Here is an 18,549-nt window from a genome sequence, read left to right as displayed (position 1 = left end):
TTATCGATAACTTTCATAATTATTAAAATTTTAAACAAAATTAATAGTAAATGGGGGAAGCCACAGTCACGGGAGCTTGCTTGGTGTTCCAAAAATCAGAAGCAATTACGAAAACTTACATACATAAATTTTTATTATTGTATTAATTACGAGTATCTTTCATATTCTACTAGTAGATCTGCTTCATTTACTTACAGCAGAATACTATTAACTCCAGTAATTTCTAAAATACGTACAAATTAACAAACTTTTCTAGTATGTTGTGTTCTCAATATCCCAAGCACATATTCTAATAATAATCAGCGGCACATTATACTTCGCTGACATACTCCTCAATCAGTTTACTAACTCATTATATCATTATCTCCTCCATATGCTTTACTTCCTAAGTGGAAGCTCTTGGCAACATACCACATCACTACACCAACTCTTAATATGCTACTATACCTTTGATAATAAATTGTTGTATTATTTTTAGTTATTCCAGTATCTCAATTTCCTCTATTAACTTTCTAAGTGCAATATCTGATCAACCCAATGTTTCCCCTCATCATAAATCACTATGACTAGTGCCTTAATAATTTAATGGTCCCCTTCTAACTAATTAATCTTCCTCAAACTTTTTTGTACTAAAATGTGTATTCATATTTCCGTAAATTTACACGTATAATTTTTAAGTGGTTTTCTTTTCATTCCTTCTTGCGCTCAACTGCTTAAAAGACTCAATTGTAATGTGCTTATTATTAAAGCTAAAGATCTTATTATAAATGGAAAGAAATTGCAATTTTATATGAATCTTAACTGATAAATAAGGACAGTCTTAATTCTATGAATAGTGTTTTCTCCCTTTCTGCGTCCAATCACTTGGGCTGGACGGTAGAGCGATGGTCTCACTTCATGCAGGTCGGCGTTCAATTCCCCTACCATCCTAGTGGTTGGATATCATTCCTTTCCACTCCGTCCCATCCCAAATCCTTATCCTGACCCCTTCCCAGTGCTATACAGCCGTAATGGCTTGGCGCTTCCTCCTCATAGTTTCCCCTCCCTTCTCCCTTATTATGCCTCACCAACGCATTTCAAAAACAAAAACCTGCTAACGAAGCCTAAACGCCTAAAACTAACATAAACCAAAATCTAATTACATAAAAAAATTATATTAGATATTAATAATTATTTTAAATGGTAAAGTTATAATTTTTTCTTTACACAAGACGAAAAATTAGCTAATATATCTATCGTGTTGGGCTCAGTTTAGACGAGTATATTCTGAGGATAGATTGGCATCCGCAGCTTGGACAATCATAGCGGGAAGAAGATGGGGGGGGGAATGTTGAGGTTATTTTGATATGATTTCGGGGCTGAGCGTCCCCGCGGCCCGGTCCTCGATCAAGTCTTCTTTTTGTTACACATCCCCAGCAAGTAGCCCGTAGCAGCTGTCTAACCCCTCAGGGAAGCCCGACGGCTGAGTGGACAGCGCTCGGGATTCGTAGTCCTCACAGTTCGATCCCAGGCGGAGGCGGAAACAAATAGGCAGAGTTTCTTTCACTCCGATGCGTCTGTTCATCTAACAGTAAATAGGTACTTAGATTTAAACAATTTCAAAATTTATTTAAACAAATAAAATTGCATACTTATGTTGCCAAATCCTCGAATTCTATTTTATATATTTTTGGGGCGTTTCTCTATGTATAATGTCATGATTATTACAAGATATTATGAATACTTTAGCCGTTGTAAGCGTGTTTCTGGTAGCTCCGCATCTGCATAATTAAAACTTAAAATGGAATGAGAAAATAATAAAAATAATCTATCACGTGAGACACCGATTTTGAACGTAATCAGCATATGAATCTATCAAGATGATGTTTGTCAACGAGAAGGAGGTATATATTGGACCCTTTGAACCTGAGAAATAGAATTGAACTTATCTTTGGTTTTGATGTGGAGTTGGACTTAAGGTCTTATATCTTACGCTGCAAGGTTATTGTAAGGCCATCACAATAGCTTATTCAGCAACCATTAAGTATGCAAAATACAGTATAATATATGATATATAATATATGATATATAATATATGATATATAATATATGAAAATGTCACTCTCATTGTAAATAATATTGTAACAAATGTTATGTTTTGTTAAGTCAGTATGTTCAGTATTATTTTAAATATAATACTTGTATATAAACGATGCTTTAACCGTATCCACTTACATTTTCATCATGCATTGTGTAATAATATGTTGCAATTTGCATGCTATATTGGTTTAATATGTATTACATGACTATTAACACTCAAACCCACACACACACACACACAAGTAGAGATGAAATGTGACGACGTTTCGGACCTTCACAGAAGCTTGCTAAGTCGTGACAAGGTCAGTTTCGGACCCAAACTTCGCAGAGTCATGGACCCAAACTTCGCACCTTCCCTTTCATTTCCCATTGGTCAGTTGGGTATTAATTTCCAGCCACGTTAATTGTGACATAATTGTTACCAATAAACATATGTAATTATGTCTCATTGGTCATTATTATTCGAATATTATTGAGATTATCATTATTACAATTAGATAAGAAATTACACACGTAATTTATCAATCGCGAAAATTAATTGGGCAATTAGGTGACTGGACTTAGCAATCAGGGAGTCCCTGGAGTACCCTGATCGCTCATTCCAGTCTCCTGATTGCTGCAATGTATTTATTTATATATTATTAATAGTAGTAGTAATTTAATTATTATTATTATTATTATCATTTAAGCACTAGGGAAGAGAACAAACACCAACAAATCTCCATTCAGATAAGCACAAACGGCTCATTATTCACTGCCATATGGACATGATCTGATATATACCAAATAATAGGAAACTGAACATCAGAGACACAGCAAGCAACACAGCATACAATCCTAGCGTTCAGGTACATTCAATGAATATCTTGATGTAGAGGACGTACATTACGTCAAAGGATCTGCTACTTCGCGTCTCAATAGACGTTTCACAGCCTAAGATAGATTATATATACATAGTGACCCAGCGGTCCGATTACTGACAGGTTGAAGAGTATACATAATACAATGTATTGGTCTGCATATGGTCCGAGATATAATTAGCATGGCAGACGGTATACTGTACAGGAGGCACCCGTCTACATGTCACTCAAAATTTCGCTGCTTATGGACAGGAAGCAGACTATACGTGGCAGGAAACACCTGTCCAAATGTGGCTCGTGATTTCAATGCGCAAAAACAGTGCAGAGAGTATACATGAGAGGGCTCGCCCGTCTACATGTTCGTAAAAAAATGGACAGGAAGCAGAGTATACATATTCAGGACGCACTCGTCATGTGGTATACATACGCTGTTTCATGAATTAAAGTATTTTATATTAAAGAAATATTAGCTCATTAAACATTAGCTCATAAAGTATACGTTCACTAACATCATTGATGTGTATAGCTGTTGTATGTTCACAGAGATATCCTGACAGACAACACTGAAATAATCAACCGTACAATATAACAGTAGAAGATTAGATATCGGGAAAGATATCTAATACATCAAAATACATCAAAAACTCTACTGACAACAGCCAGCCAGCTGGCAGTTGCATTCTATTTAATCTTCAAGATCAAGGCAGAGCACCGAGCATTCTGACCATGGTACTATAAGTGCAATGAATATAAGAAGACTGCATTACGGGCTCACTATAGCCCGTGCTACATGGACATTTCATGGGCGAGGTTCGCTACTACAAACTGGACAGAACAAACTATGCTATGATCTGCAGTCTCACGTCAAATTATAACTTTTCTCTAAAACTTAACTACTGTGGTAGAATTTTTTGTCCTATTTTTAATTGTCTGCGATGATCAAAGGAGAAAAAAAACATTTTGGTCAACAAATTCTAAGGTCAATGTTTACTGCCATCAAGTTTATCCTATCATTTGGCATTTTGTTTTCTTCCTCATCTTTCAGGGCGGGTTTTATTTTCCTGTTGCCATTTTTCCGCTAGGAAGCTTTTCCATAGGTGATGCTGTCAGTCGCCAGCTTCCCCAGCGGCTGACAGCATCACTGGGGGAGCCGTCAGTGAGCTGGGATAATGACCAGTTTCCTCATTCTTTACTTTCACCTGTGTTCCCTGGTTCTCACATCATCAATACTCATGCGCCTCATTCACCAACGTCCTCTCGCTTCCTAACTCATTCCTCTCCCTCCTCAGCCCACTGAAACTTCATTTATACGCCAAATATTATCTTCTATCTATCTTTTCCTGGCTTTACTTGGGAATTTTATTTTTACATTCGGTTCTTCAAGTTCTAGTCTGCCTTCATCTTTGATAATGCGGTTGCTTTCTCTTTCGATACTTCATTCAAACTCGCTATTTTCTTCAATGGATTTCTCGCTTACCCCTTTTCCTGTCACTTATTTCCACCCCTCTCGCTATTCCATCTCTTACAAACACCTCTCTGCCTTTTCTCGCTACCTGTACCATTCTCGGTAGTTCTCGTTCCCTTTTGCTTGCTTAATTAATGTTTCTTATCAGATTAATTCTGAGATTTATTTGAGATTTGAGATTTGAGTTTTTCTTATGCACAATACTCGACCCATTCATGTTTAGAGATTTGAGGAAATAAATGAACTCAGAACGCTCCACGAGTGTTGCCAGGGGTTGGTTGGCCTTGAAACTTATGCAGATAAGTTCTCTTGACCAATCAACACTTATAGACGATCGCTGGTGCAGTGGTCATGGGGTTACCAGTGGTGTTGGTGGAAGGACCCCTGGAGCCCTGGGTTCGAATCCCCTGAGAAGTTGTAGAGTTATAGGGGATTTCAGTGCTTGAAGACCATTCAAGCTTTGCACACACACACACACACACACACACACACACACACACACACACACACACACACACACACACACACACACACACACACACACACACACACACACACACAAACACACACACACACACAAACACACACACACACACAAACACACACACACACACACACACACAAACACACACACACACACACACACACACACACACAAACACACACACACACACACACACACACACACACACACACACACACACACACACACACACACACAAACACACACACACACACACACACACACACACACACACACACACACACACACACACACACACACACACACACACACAAACACACACACACACACACACACACACACACACACACACACACACACACACACACACACACACACACACACACACACACACACACACAGCTACTCCCAGCTTAAAATGGTTCCCAAATAAACAAAAACTCAGTCACCTGACATAAATAATAAACTGAAAAATGTCAAATAAACATTGAGGATCCCCAGAGTTTCGGGGCTGAAGTTTACACAGAGGAGAGATTAAGGTGTAGAGCGGCTCTGAGCAACAAAGGTAACCCCTGCCTCATCGACAAAGGCCAATTCCTGGTGGATTAAAGTCGGGGCGGGTGTATTAACCCACCAGACTGTTTATGCATGAAAAAAACACTCTACGCCCGACTCAACACTTGATGACATTTGTGCTTATCTTCGTCCTTTGCTCGAATCACACCCTTAAAAAGGCTTCACTAACGTGCTGCAAATAATAATAATGGCCCACAGAACCTATAACCACCTAACCTAAGTTGGATTTAACTATTCAACACATTCATATATGAAATAATATTATTTTATATTTGAGAAAATACTAATTTGGAATATGCAGAACGTTAAAATGGATAAAGAAATTCGTAGGATTCTTCCTGAAGGAGCCGAGCCTGAGGACACGTATGGCAAACGCCAGTTACCGAAATTACTTTCAGGGCAATTTAAATTTTGCTCCATCAGTCCAAACTTCTTCCCCTCAATTTGTTGCATTGAAAATGTTACCAACAAATTTATGACTACTTTATGACTTTTTAATTTATGACTTTATGACACAATGTGCTTTAGGATGATTGGTTAAATCCTAGGAGGTCTGCCTCCTCCAGACGGCGTCTAGCAGAGGTGTTTTAAATTTAAAATTTAGGCCCAATATGATATCTCTCCAGACCCGGATACTCCTTAATGCTGTGTAATGATGTGTGGTGGTCATAGCTTACACCTGTTACAGTTGGGGGAAAGGTTTACTTTCTTTACCGATCTCGTTAACTACCTCGTTAACTAGTAGTTAGCTTAACTACTACACTGACTTACACCTGTACTACTCCGACTCAAGCTTGTACTAATTATACCAGAGGTGCTCGGACGCTATTATTAGACCAGACAAATCGTCACTCTACCAATGTACCAGGTTCGACACCCGCCCCCCTACCCTCACTCTACTAACACAGAGGAGTTATACTATACTTTACTATAGTCTTCTTCTTTACTATACTATATAGTTACATATAGTATAGTTACTATAGTCTTCTTCCTTAAGTTACTCAACCATTTGTTTTAATGAAATGATAAGTTTACATTCTCATAGGGTCATGAAGCGCACATATATATATATATATATATATATATATATATATATATATATATATATATATATATATATATATATATATATATATATATATATATATATATATATATATATATATATATATATATATCTAAGTAATACATATATTGCCCAAACCATCCTTCTGAGATGAGCGTACTTACAGTTAGTGTTTGGTCGAAAGAACCTAGGTGTTGTGTTGAACCACCAGTGAACAACTTTTTATTTATATAATTAAGTTCGGAAAGAATTAAATAAGCTAAAAACCAAACTTTTATATTTCTGGGCCTAGTGAAGCATATGCATGTACTATATTAGGCCTATGGTAGCGTATATTAGGCCTATGATTGCTAGGAGAGGCTACCCAATACTCACACCTGTCCTCTATGGTAAGCTTACATGAAGATCTTTCCTTATTAAGATCACTCAATAGCTCGGTCGATAGAGTTTTGGCCTCACAAGAAGCGAGGGTTCCACAGTTCAACCCGTTCTCGCACTTTCTTACAAACAACATTGACTTATTTAATACGTGCATATGTGACATACTAAACATACTAGTTTACCTTGAAAAGCTTCATAGAAAACACCGACCTTACCTAACCTTCTTAGTATGTTAAGATAAGCATTTTATTGCTTCGTAATTACAATTATTACTTACCCTATACCTATAATAGGTTAAGTAATAATTGTAATTACGAAGCAATAAGATGCTTATCTTAACATACTAAGAAGGTTAGATAAGGTTGGTGTTTTCTATGAAGCTTTTTAAGGTAAACTAGTATGTTTAGTATGTCACATATGCATGTATTTAATAAGTCAATATTGACTATACGAAAGTGCGAGAACGGGTTCCACGGTTCCAGTCTCCTAGATCCTCAGGTGAATGGAACTTACATAAAGATTTTTCCAGCTCTTATATCCTCAATTCAATCACCACAACACCTTGAAACATGATTAGTTTTCTACGCCCAAATACCATACTCATGCTGTGTTGAACCACCATATTCAACAAACAACTTGTCGTAGCCACCACAGGCGGCCCGTACATCGTCGCTTTCCCGCTTCCCTCCCCCCCAAGAAAAGGGGTGGGGGGGGGGGGGTGTTGTTCTTGCTACAAGCTGAATCACCTCGTCTCTCTGTTCCCCATATTGTTAGTGTCTGACCTTGAGCACGAACACACAGCCTGAATCGTCGTAAGTTACGTATTCAAGATTCAAGGGGAATATCCCTGCGCAATCAGAATCATTTTTGTTTTAAATGTATGATATATTCTCTGCGATACTGTCACGCAAATTTTGTTGACGATATATTGTGTTTAAACCTAATTTATTAACATAGGTTATTAATATTTGATTAATATCATTTAAATGATTATGCGCATGTGTTAAAATATAAACAAAACAAAAACTAAATACATACTTTGGAAGTAAAAGTGTTTCTTTGGGAATAAACTTTTAATTTTGCTATTATCTCGTTATATTTAGGGTGAAATAGGAACCACTGCATCCCATAACCTTTGTATGGTTGGCTCTCTGTCTGTCTGTCTGTCTGTCTGTCTGTCTGTCTGTCTGTCTGTCTGTCTGTCTGTCTGTCTGTCTGTCTGTCTGTCTGTCTCTCTCTCTCTCTCTCTCTCTCTCTCTCTCTCTCTCTCTCTCGCTCTCTCTCTCTCTCTCTCTCTCTCTCTCTCTCTCTCTCTCTCTCTCTCTCTCTCTCTCTCTCTGTCTCTCTCTCTGTCTCTCTCTGTCTCTTTCTGTCTCTCTCTCTCTCTCTCTCTCTCTCTCTCTCTTTCTCTCTCTCTCTCTCTCTCTCTCTCTCTCTCTCTCTCTCTCTCTCTCTCTCTCTCTCTCTCTCTCTCTCTCTCTCTCTCACAGGTTTAACAAACACCTATGAACACCACACATCACCGTCACAACACCATCTGAAAGGCATTCGTGTTGTCATACAAGCCGACAACAACGACGAAGCAAGGAATGTCTGTGCAAGTTTGCGCAAGGAATCCAAACACACACACACACACAGTGTTTGCAGTCGGCGGACGACAGTTTCTCCTTTGGTACCACCAGCTCAAGAGGCAGTCAGGATTTGTCGAATAAGATGTTGCAAGGTTCCCTAGTGTAGCGAAAGTAGTCGGGTATGTACAGCATATGTGTGAATCGTCAGGCAGGTATATCGAAACTGGGACAATATATGAACAGGTTTTACGAAGCACAAAGCACGTTTGTTCCAAATGTGTGACAGTAACAGACAGGTGTAACAGAACAGGTAAGGTATGAATAACATACGTGGAACGTAAAAGACATGTGTAACGGAACAGGAAAGCCATGAACGGGATAAATCTAGCTTCTATGTGAGAACTGACGAAACCTGTTCATCTTTCCTCGATTATTGCGGCGTAGTCCTGTACTTCTTAAACAGTTTATGAGATTAGAAATTTTTGCCTCACCAAGGGAATTATTGACATAGAAAACCTCGTAGCTCTTCAAAACACTTAAACTGAAAAATTCACGCAAAAGCATTGATTGTGGAAAGATGTATAGAGGTTTCGAAAATGGACACTTAGGTACTTCATAAATTCTAGTCAAGTGATTTGCATTATGTGTGAACCGCAAGTCAGCTGTATCGAAAAATGCCAGGGGGCAGATTCACGAAGCAGTTACGCAAGTACTTACCAACGTGTACATCTTTTCTCAATCTTTGACGGTTTTGGTTACATTTATTAAACAGTTTACAAGCATGAAAACTTGCCAATCAACTGTTGTTATTGTTATAAACAGCCTCCTGGTGCTTCGGAGCTCATTAACTGCTTAATAATTGTAAAGAAAGCCGCCAAAGATTTAGAAAAGATGAAGCGGTTCGTAAGTGTTTGCGTAACGCTTCGTGAATCTGGCCCCAGGTGTTTAGTGACAGGTATATTCCCAGCTGCCTAGTGAAAAGTGTCCCCCTCCATATTGCTAAAGACAAGGGACCCACCCATATACCTAGTGACAAGTGTTCTCATTCACCTAGTGACAAGTGTTCCCATTCACCTAGTGACAAGTATTCCCCCCATATACCTAATTTACCCATTGACATGTGTCTCCACATGTATACCTAGTCATATGTGTCCCATTATCATACAAGCTCTTATTTACAATGCCTGAGAGAGACGTATGGGAAAGTGGTTGCTACCAGTGAGAAATAAAGAATAGTCTTCCCCAAGAATTTCACAGTACGCTGATGATTAGTTTACCATCTTATTCATCAATAAAATGTATTGCCCATTCAAGCCCCTCGAGGGGATTTTTTAATAAGGAAAACCAAATTAAGAAAGTAATAAATAAAATTACAAAAAAAACTCACTGTGAGAAGAGTGCTACATAAGACAATATAATTAGGGGTCTTATGTGGTTAATCTAATCTTAAAAAGCTTGACGAAAGTAAGTCAAGCTTTATTAGGAAAGCTGTGGTGGCTTATGATGACGGGGGAGTAATCAAGAGACTCAACACACTAGCGTTCTCTCCAAATGTGTTTCACAATAACATTGTAAGTGTTTATGACATAGGTGTCAGAGACGACTAAATAATAGAAGCGTATTGAGTGTGTATTACAACTACCATGACATTTATTACCAGCATCTTTAACATCACCTTTGCTACATGCTTTCTTGTAATATACTTTGCTTTTTGTCATTGTCTTTCTACTCTCTCTCACAGCCCATGCACACACGCAACCGCGTGTGTGCATGGGCTGTGAGTCAGTCCATATTTTATCTTGATTTTCTTCAAGAATGTTTACACTTCATTCGCAGTGGAAGAGTGACTACCACTTGACACCAGCAGCTTCCATGGTCCACTGCACTCAGCCTCGCCACCACTCGGGAAAAACTAGAAGTTTCATCAGTTTCTGTTACCACCCATGGTCCTGGGGAATCCGAAATACTAACAACATCCAAGACTTCGAAGAGGTGGATGATTGCAATATTGCAGGGAAACTGGTGGTATCAACATTATGAGGCTGGAGGTCTTAGTTCTCGGTCTACTCATGATTGGGACATCACATCACTCTACGGTAAGTCAATTTTCGGTAGATGTTCATTGTGACTTATCTGATCGCTGGTAGATGAAGCATTTACTGTGTGGCCTTGACCTCAACACACACACACACACACACACATGTACATTAATTGATTGACATTTGGGAGGCGGGACCAAAGAGCCAGAGCTCAACCCCCACAAGCAAAATTAGGTAAATACACACATACACACATTCACACACCCTCCTAACACAATAATCAAAATGTAGAGTTGAAGAACATATTTAAGCTAAATTATAAATCTCCGTTTCTTTCAGATGGGGCAACAGCCCTTAACAGCCAATTACCTTTTTGAAGACGATGTCCAGCTCACAACATCACCCCAAGATGTCGACCAGAACCAACTCACATCATCACCCGTTCACAATCAAGACGAAGAAGAAAGTGTGAATGTCTCGGACATCAAATCAATAGAAGACATTTTTGAAAATTATGCAGAACTATTGAAACAGCTAGAGTTATTCGAACCAACGACTCTAAGCCAAACAGCTGCGAGTGATATATTTTCACCAGATATAGAATTCAAAAGAATTTCATTTCAGCCGACAATGACAAGTTTCGATCTATCAACAGCAACAACGAAGAGTGCAGAGTCATCTGTTGCAACAGGTTTAGCATCTGTTGCAGTAGATGATGCCAACTTATCAACTGGGTCAACAGATTGTATTGATTTATCAAATGAGGAAATAGATTGTACTGATTTATCAACTGGGTCAACAGATGAAACCGATTTATCAACTGAAGCAAAGGAAGAGACAGAATTAACAACTGTCGCAACGGAAGAAACTTTTTTAACATCTGCAGCAACGGATGTTACTGATTTAACAGCTGAGGAAAAGGAAGAAGCAGACCTAACAGCTGTCGCAACGGAAGGAACTGATTTAACATCTGCAGCAACGGAAGAAACTGATTTAACAACTGAAGCAAAAGAAGAAACAGAATTAACAGCTGTCGAAACGGAAGAAATTGTTTTCAAATCTGCAACAATGGATGTTATTGATTTAACAACTGAAGCAAAAGAAGAAACAGAATTAACAGCAGTTGCAACGGAAGAAACTGTTTTAACATCTGCAGCAACAGATGTTACTGATTTAATAACTGAAGCAACAGAAGAAACAGAATTAACAGCTGCCGAAACGGAAGAAATTGTTTTCAAATCTGCAACAATGGATGTTATTGATTTAACAACTGAAGCAAAAGAAGAAACAGAATTAACAGCTGTCGAAACGGAAGAAACTGATTTAACATCTGCAGCTACGGATGGTACGAATTTATCAACTGATTCAACATTATCACCTCTCGTGATAAGCCAAGAACTAGTCACACCAGAATTTTGTCAAAAGCTGCCAGAGTGGCTAGAAATGTGCGAGAGAATACCAGAAGTGGAGCCGCTGTGCCTTTGGTTGATCGACGAAATACCCTTGTGTAAAGAGGTACCTGTGTTCAAAGATATGTGTTTCCAGCTGTTGCCCGTGGAAAAGCCGTGCAAGGAATCACCACATCTCAATGTCACGGACACTGACATCCCTCGTGGCAGAAGACGCTCCCAAATCGGAACAAATGAATTCAACTCTCAAGCGACATCTGTTGGCGAAGGTTTGGACTCTGTTGGAATTTTACCCGAGGCTGATTTAGCCAATATGGCGCTATCTGGAGGATTAACCGAGTGTTCGGAATCGGCATTCCTGAGGTCACTATGCTCTCATCTCCGTCCTCAGGCAGCTGAGAGGCTAAAGAAGATATGTACCACGCGATGCGGACTCCTTTCTTTATTACAAAAGTTTTTCGGGGCTTTTGATACCAAATCTGGAGCCAATCTGATGAAACAGAACAACAACGACTCACCGATTAAAGTCGATCACGGGAACACGTAAGATCATAAGTTTTAATCTCATGAAGGTGTAGGTGAGGAGGATGTATGTCTACTTTTATCTTTTACTATCTTTTATTTGCTAAATGACACGTTATAAAGGATTTTACTACTCGGAAATGGGAAATGTTGGACAAACTGGGCTGTACAGAATATTACGAAACTATTCCCTCAAGTTTACTATTAGAGAACATCTATATATATGTGTGTACATATTGATTGATTGATTGATTGATTGATTGATTGATTGATTGGCTGACTTACTGGCTGATTGATTGATTATAAAGCAAATAAATTTACAATAATAGTTTGTTTTCTTGAAGCCGTTGATATCTTCGAACTTCTCCAGTGCTGGGAAAGAACAAAGAATGCAGTAGGTATTTTCTCACAGGATCGGAACAGTTAGGCACTGAAACAAGTAAACAGGCTGCTTTGTGGTCTCATATTGTTTCGAAATGTCTGGAACCCAACCCACTGAAAAAGCTCCTTGCACTTTCTCCCCCACGGACAAACCGTCTAGGATCGTATTGGAACAAAGTTGGATTGGTGGTGACTTCCTTTCAACGTGGCGTTCGGTTCCTGACCAACGAGTGATTGGTCACTAATCCTTTCCTTCGTCCTGTCCAAGATCCTTATACTCACATCCTTTATAAGTGCTATTATATAGTCGTAATGTATTAGTGGTTTTTTTCTGATAATTGTCTTACATTATGTATATCCGTTTTGAGTTTTACTTCGCCGCAAATATACTTATAAAAAGTGTGGAGTGGGGTAACAGAGCAGGCGGCCACTGTGTTGGTGAACTGTTGAGAGTAACCGTGGGTGTCTGTCGCAAACACATGGGGACTGCCAAAAGAAAATCCCTTGCATGGGGAGCATGTCTAATTGCGAGGTGAGCAAGATTACCTGAAAGTCTGAACAGAAAAATCATAAAAAAAACAGTAATATATTCAGGCGATGAGTCACAATAACGTGGCTGAAGTATGTTGACCAGACCACACACTAGAAATTGAAGGGATGACGACGTTTCGGTCCGTCCTGGACCATTCTCAAGTCGAAACGTCGTCGTCCCTTCAATTTCTAGTGTGTGGTCTGGTCAACAGTAATATATTTATATATGAATCAATTATCACAAGCGATAATCCACATATGAAAAATGAAACGAAAATTCAGAACATGTTCGTGTTTTAATCAAAGAATTCCCTTAATATCAAGGACTAAATATAGAGAAGACATAGGTTTGGGATTATATAGCCCACTACACCATAAACAAAATATTCAATAATCGCAAGGACGTGATTGAATGAGGATAAGGCTAACGGCTATAGCCACTTTATCAGCGATCGCTGGGGTAATGGTACTGTGTACGGCTTGGGTTATGCATGCCTCGGGGTGAGCCCTGGAAATACAGGTTTCCTTACCTCAGGCTATGCTGGTCCAAGCTGCCGCCGTCCTCCACCTATCAGGAGGTTTTCCTAATAAAAGTTGCGACCATAACCTGTCCTTAAGCCAGGCGTGTTAAAGCTGCAGTCCGATCTTCATAAACATAGGTTAAAGGCCATTCCATTCACACGCCAAACCCCCTTTTTTATGACTGGAAAATGGTTTACACACACGACTCACAACTGATGACGTCCGAACACTTCCGGAATAAGTGCTTTGTTGATGACATTTGTTCGAACCACAACGCTGTAAATGCTTCACAGACGTACTACAAATCAGCCCGTCGTCACATGCAAAGATTCAAGCTCGTTAATCAAGCCGCCAAACCCCCTGTTTATAAATGAAAATCGGTTTACACACAGCTGATGACGTCCGAACACTTTCGGAACAAGTGCTTCTCTCAAGCCTCCTCTGTTCGAACCACTATTCTATAAACAACCCGTCCTCCAAACAAAGACCCAAAAGTGATTCCAGGCACCCGCCAAACCCCCTGTTTATGAATGAAAAACGGTTTACACACGACTTACAACTGCTGACGTTCGAACACTTCCGGAACAAGTGTTCCATTGACGAATTTTGTTCGAACCACGACGCAGTAAATGCTTCACCGACGTACTACAAATGCAAATAATCGCCAACCAAACCTAAACACCTTACCTATCCTAACCTAACCTATGCCTATATATGCACAATATGCTAATATATCATAATATTAATTCCTACTTGAGAAAATTCCTGTTTTGAATGAACAGCATATAAAAATTTATGAATGCGTCTGTGGGGTCGACCGCTGGATGTAATGAACTTGAGTCGAGGACGAGTTTCAAATGCAAATAATAAGTTTGACATAAGAACTGCAAATAAGGAGTTCCTTGTGTAGCCTTATACCCCTTCATTTTCGTCAAATATATCGTCAGTGTGATATATATTATATATTCTCTATATGAAAATCAATGCAGAATAGAGTAAGAATGTAGCTGACAGAGATTGTTGCTGTTTTCGCGCCACAGAACTCATTTCAAATTTGTAAACAACTTTGTATCCAAAAAACAGTATTATAGAGAAGCACGAGCAGGTGCTGCCACCTGTTGGTGGATAATGCGGTAGACTTGGTGTACTCACCTAGAAGTGCTTTACATCTCTTAATTCAATTCGTTGGTTCACGTTTTTCTTATAAAATATATATTTAAAATGTTCGTTTTCTTTTCCTGGTATTTCTGTGATTTATGTATGTGTCTTTAGTGGAGTTTTTTTCGTCCTATTGTTCAAAGGCTCGAAGAATGCGCCTTTATTTGTGTTAAATTTCTCTTTAAACTTAAATTCTAACTTAAATTAATTCTAACCTTGAGCTTTATTACCCTAGTTTCCTACATTATGGTGAGGTCCAGTTCCTTCATTCTTTCCTCGAAGCTCAAAATAAGTGTTATTGCACATTTCTAGACTTTTTATAATTTTATTTTGAACTTTTTCATGTTCCATGTTTTTTATTTTAAGTGTCCTTCTCACGTAGCTGATATTTAGAATAACATTAATTTAAGATTTCCTTCTATATCCATTATACCCCATTAGGGCCAACTGGATCCATTCCTGATGAAGTCAAACCTGTTTGTTTGTCTCTTATATTCTTTCCTCAAAGAATATTCACCCTCAAGTCGGCGGTGAATACAATTTATGCCACAATGAAAGGAGCTACTTCAAGGGGGCGGAAGCCTAGTTCGTCTTTGGAATTTTTCCCTTGTTGTACCTTATGAGAATCTTAGATCCAAGCTTAAAAGAAGTAACATCAACACAAAAAATTCGTAGAACCTGGAGAATGAAAAATAATTTGTAAATCTATTATAAAAAAATGTGTATGTGTATTCCAATGAGTTTGTGATTATGTAAATGTCAATGAGATGCAGCGCCCACGTCCACCAAGTCAGGTACTCACTGATACTCACTGGTGCTCGACTTAATTAAAATATTTTCGGGGCCCCCCAAAAAGTTACTCGGCTAATGCTCTCGCACAGAGTACGCCTCACCAGCTCGTCTGAGACCTGCCACTAGGAGAGAGCGTCTCCCTGGTGTCGCCCTAGTGTTATGGCGGACTCCAGGTCGTCTTGGGAAATTGAATGAGGTGACTTACACAAGCTCTTAGACCTTCCTATATGTGTATGTGGGGAGGGAAAGGCGAGAAGAAAATGACTGCGGGGTAATAGGATGTGTGATATTAAGGTTACCCAATTTTCAGGCAAATTTTTCTCTCTCGACTACAACAAAATAATCCTTTCAACACAGTTCTGCGAAACAAAGCATAGAGGAAAAATTTAATTAGAGAAATGACTAGCAAATTTTTAATCCATAATGGAAATTAATCCAGGTAATTGATAATGCTTTAGTAACCAAATGAGATATATTGTCTGGACCTTGAATATTATTGTTGAAACTTAGCATATGTCCCTTTCATGGGCTATATAGTTATACTGAAGCAGCAATGTTCCCTCATAATAACCTCATCTAACCATACCTCATCGACATCTGTCAGTTTAATATGGTTATCTGTGACACTGTACTTAACGTGAACACTTAACCAGCACTCACAAACACTTAACAAACACTCACAAACACTTAACCATCCAGGCAAATGTTAGCTGCGGGAGAGCAGAAGAAGCCAGGGAGTTCATATTTAGGGCAAAGGGTATTACCGAGAAATATATGGTGTTGGGAAGTGTTCCAGCGCACCATTTAAACTTGCAATGGGTGGAGTTTGACTTCTCTAACGACTCAACAACTCAGTTGAATACAGGGGCCCAAGAAATGTCTCGTTCGTAAATGGATTACCAAACGAGGCCGAACGATCGAATCTGTTATTGGATTCAATAAACTATTTAGAAAAATTAATAACTAAAAAAATAGATAATGAATTCTCAGAAAAATAATAATTTATAAATATTTCTTTGTCATCTTTACATGGATTACCTAACACGTATTATTTTCCTAAGTCATGTTTAATTCCATTTGCGACATCTCGTATAAATTGTGCAGATGATTAAGGAAATTATTGTCGCCCTTTGGAGAAAATTCTCTAAATCTCATATCAAACACTGTGAGGATTTTATAGATAAAGGTAAATAAAATAAATTATATGAAGGGAACTTCTCAATGTTATTGTCATTTTCAAAGTTCCGCAAGACGAAGTTTTCGCGATCTTGGCGTAGTACAGCATATATACGTACAATATTACACCTAGAAAAACGTATATACTAGGCCAAGGAGGCCTAAGTTACTCCTTGGAGGCGTTGGGTTATGTTAGATTAAGTGCTTCAGTTCCTTTTTCATTTGTATTCAATTGTATTTGTATTCATTTGTATTTGTATTTTCATCAATTCATCAGTACAAAAGGTGAACTTTTTCTGTGGGGGGTCAAACATTTATATTGGTGCATGTTTTTATCAAATAGATGCTAAAGTACTATGATGATTGGAGGATGGGCTGTTGAAAATATGGCTTTTCTGTTGTTCGGAACAGTTACCTGCATATCTGCTAGTATTCACTTCACTCCAGGGACCATTTCACACAACATTTCCTCTTAAGAAACAACTCCAAGATTCATAATAGTCTTTTCACACATCTACAGTTCAGTCATTTGCAAATTACACCGAAATTTCAACATATTCTATTTTTGTGTGTGTGTGTGCTTTTTTCACGCTATTTACATTCTTTTTTCTTACGTGTCACCTTTTATATATAAATATATATATATATATATATATATATATATATATATATATATATATATTAGTCAATTTTAATCAGATTTTCATGTAAATAAGTAAGCTTCATTTTAATAGTGAGGTGTTTAAATATAAGATCTTAGATGATCTGCAACGTCTTCCTTCTTGTAAATTTATTTAGTTTTATATAAGATTTTAAAGTATTGAAATTTATTGCGAGTTATTCATAAATTTATCTACTGATTAAGTACTTGATACCTGGTTCACACCTGTCTTCAGACCTTTGGTTACAGAAGGCAAAATTTATACGTTTTCCACACGATATCCTATCTGTTTCAACAAGAGAGGAAAAGGGAGGGAATTATCAGTGTATAGCACAAAGCCATTACGACTATATAGCACTTGGAAGGGGGGAGTCAGGATAAGGATTTGGGATGAGACTGGGAATGATGGAATGATGCCCAACCACTTGGACGGTCGGGAATTGAACGCCGACCTGCATGAAACGAGACCGTCGCTCTACCGTCCAGCCCAAGTGGTTGGAGCGAAAGATAAAAAGTGAGTGAGCGAAAGATAGATAGATAGAGAGAGAGAGAGAGACAGAGAGAGAGAGAGAGAGAGAGAGAGAGAGAGAGAGAGAGAGAGAGAGAGAGAGAGAGAGAGAGAGAGAGAGAGAGAGAGAGAGAGAGAGAGAGAGAGAGAGAGAGAGAGAGAGAGAGAGAGAGAGAGAGAGAGAGAGAGAGAGAGAGAGAGAGAGAGAGAGAGAGAGAGAGAGAGAGAGAGAGAGACAGACAGACAGACAGACAGACAGACAGACAGAGACGGAGACAGACAGAGACAGACAGAGACAGAACAATGTTTAACTATTATATGCTTGCCTTTTATAAATATTTCAATTAAACAAGAAGCATTAAGATTTT

General features: G+C 38.6%; 1 protein-coding gene across 1 annotated transcript; it reads left to right on the top strand.

Annotated features, from left to right (window-relative positions):
- The first annotated feature begins 8,538 nt into the window (after positions 1 to 8,538).
- Positions 8,539 to 12,780, top strand: LOC138366237 (mucin-22-like). Its single transcript, XM_069327160.1, has 3 exons — positions 8,539 to 8,661; positions 10,319 to 10,578; positions 10,861 to 12,780. The coding sequence occupies exons 2-3, from the start codon at positions 10,519 to 10,521 to the stop codon at positions 12,475 to 12,477; spliced, it is 1,677 nt and encodes a 558-aa protein (XP_069183261.1). The 5' UTR covers positions 8,539 to 8,661; positions 10,319 to 10,518; the 3' UTR covers positions 12,478 to 12,780.
- The last annotated feature ends 5,769 nt before the right edge of the window (positions 12,781 to 18,549 follow it).

The sequence above is a fragment of the Procambarus clarkii genome, chromosome 19 (genome assembly GCF_040958095.1).
Source record: "Procambarus clarkii isolate CNS0578487 chromosome 19, FALCON_Pclarkii_2.0, whole genome shotgun sequence".
Taxonomy (NCBI): Eukaryota; Metazoa; Arthropoda; class Malacostraca; order Decapoda; family Cambaridae; genus Procambarus; species Procambarus clarkii.
The sequence above is the reverse complement of the archived record's forward strand: the minus strand, read 5'-3'. Positions and strand labels throughout refer to the sequence as shown.

What these genes read in the sequence shown, in the direction of transcription:
- LOC138366237 (XM_069327160.1), top strand. Translation starts at nt 10,519, where the DNA reads ATGAGGCTGGAGGTCTTAGTTCTCGGTCTACTCATGATTGGGACATCA. An exon ending in GGACATCACATCACTCTACG is followed by an intron (nt 10,579 to 10,860) that starts GTAAGTCAATTT and finishes CGTTTCTTTCAG; the next exon opens with ATGGGGCAACAGCCCTTAAC.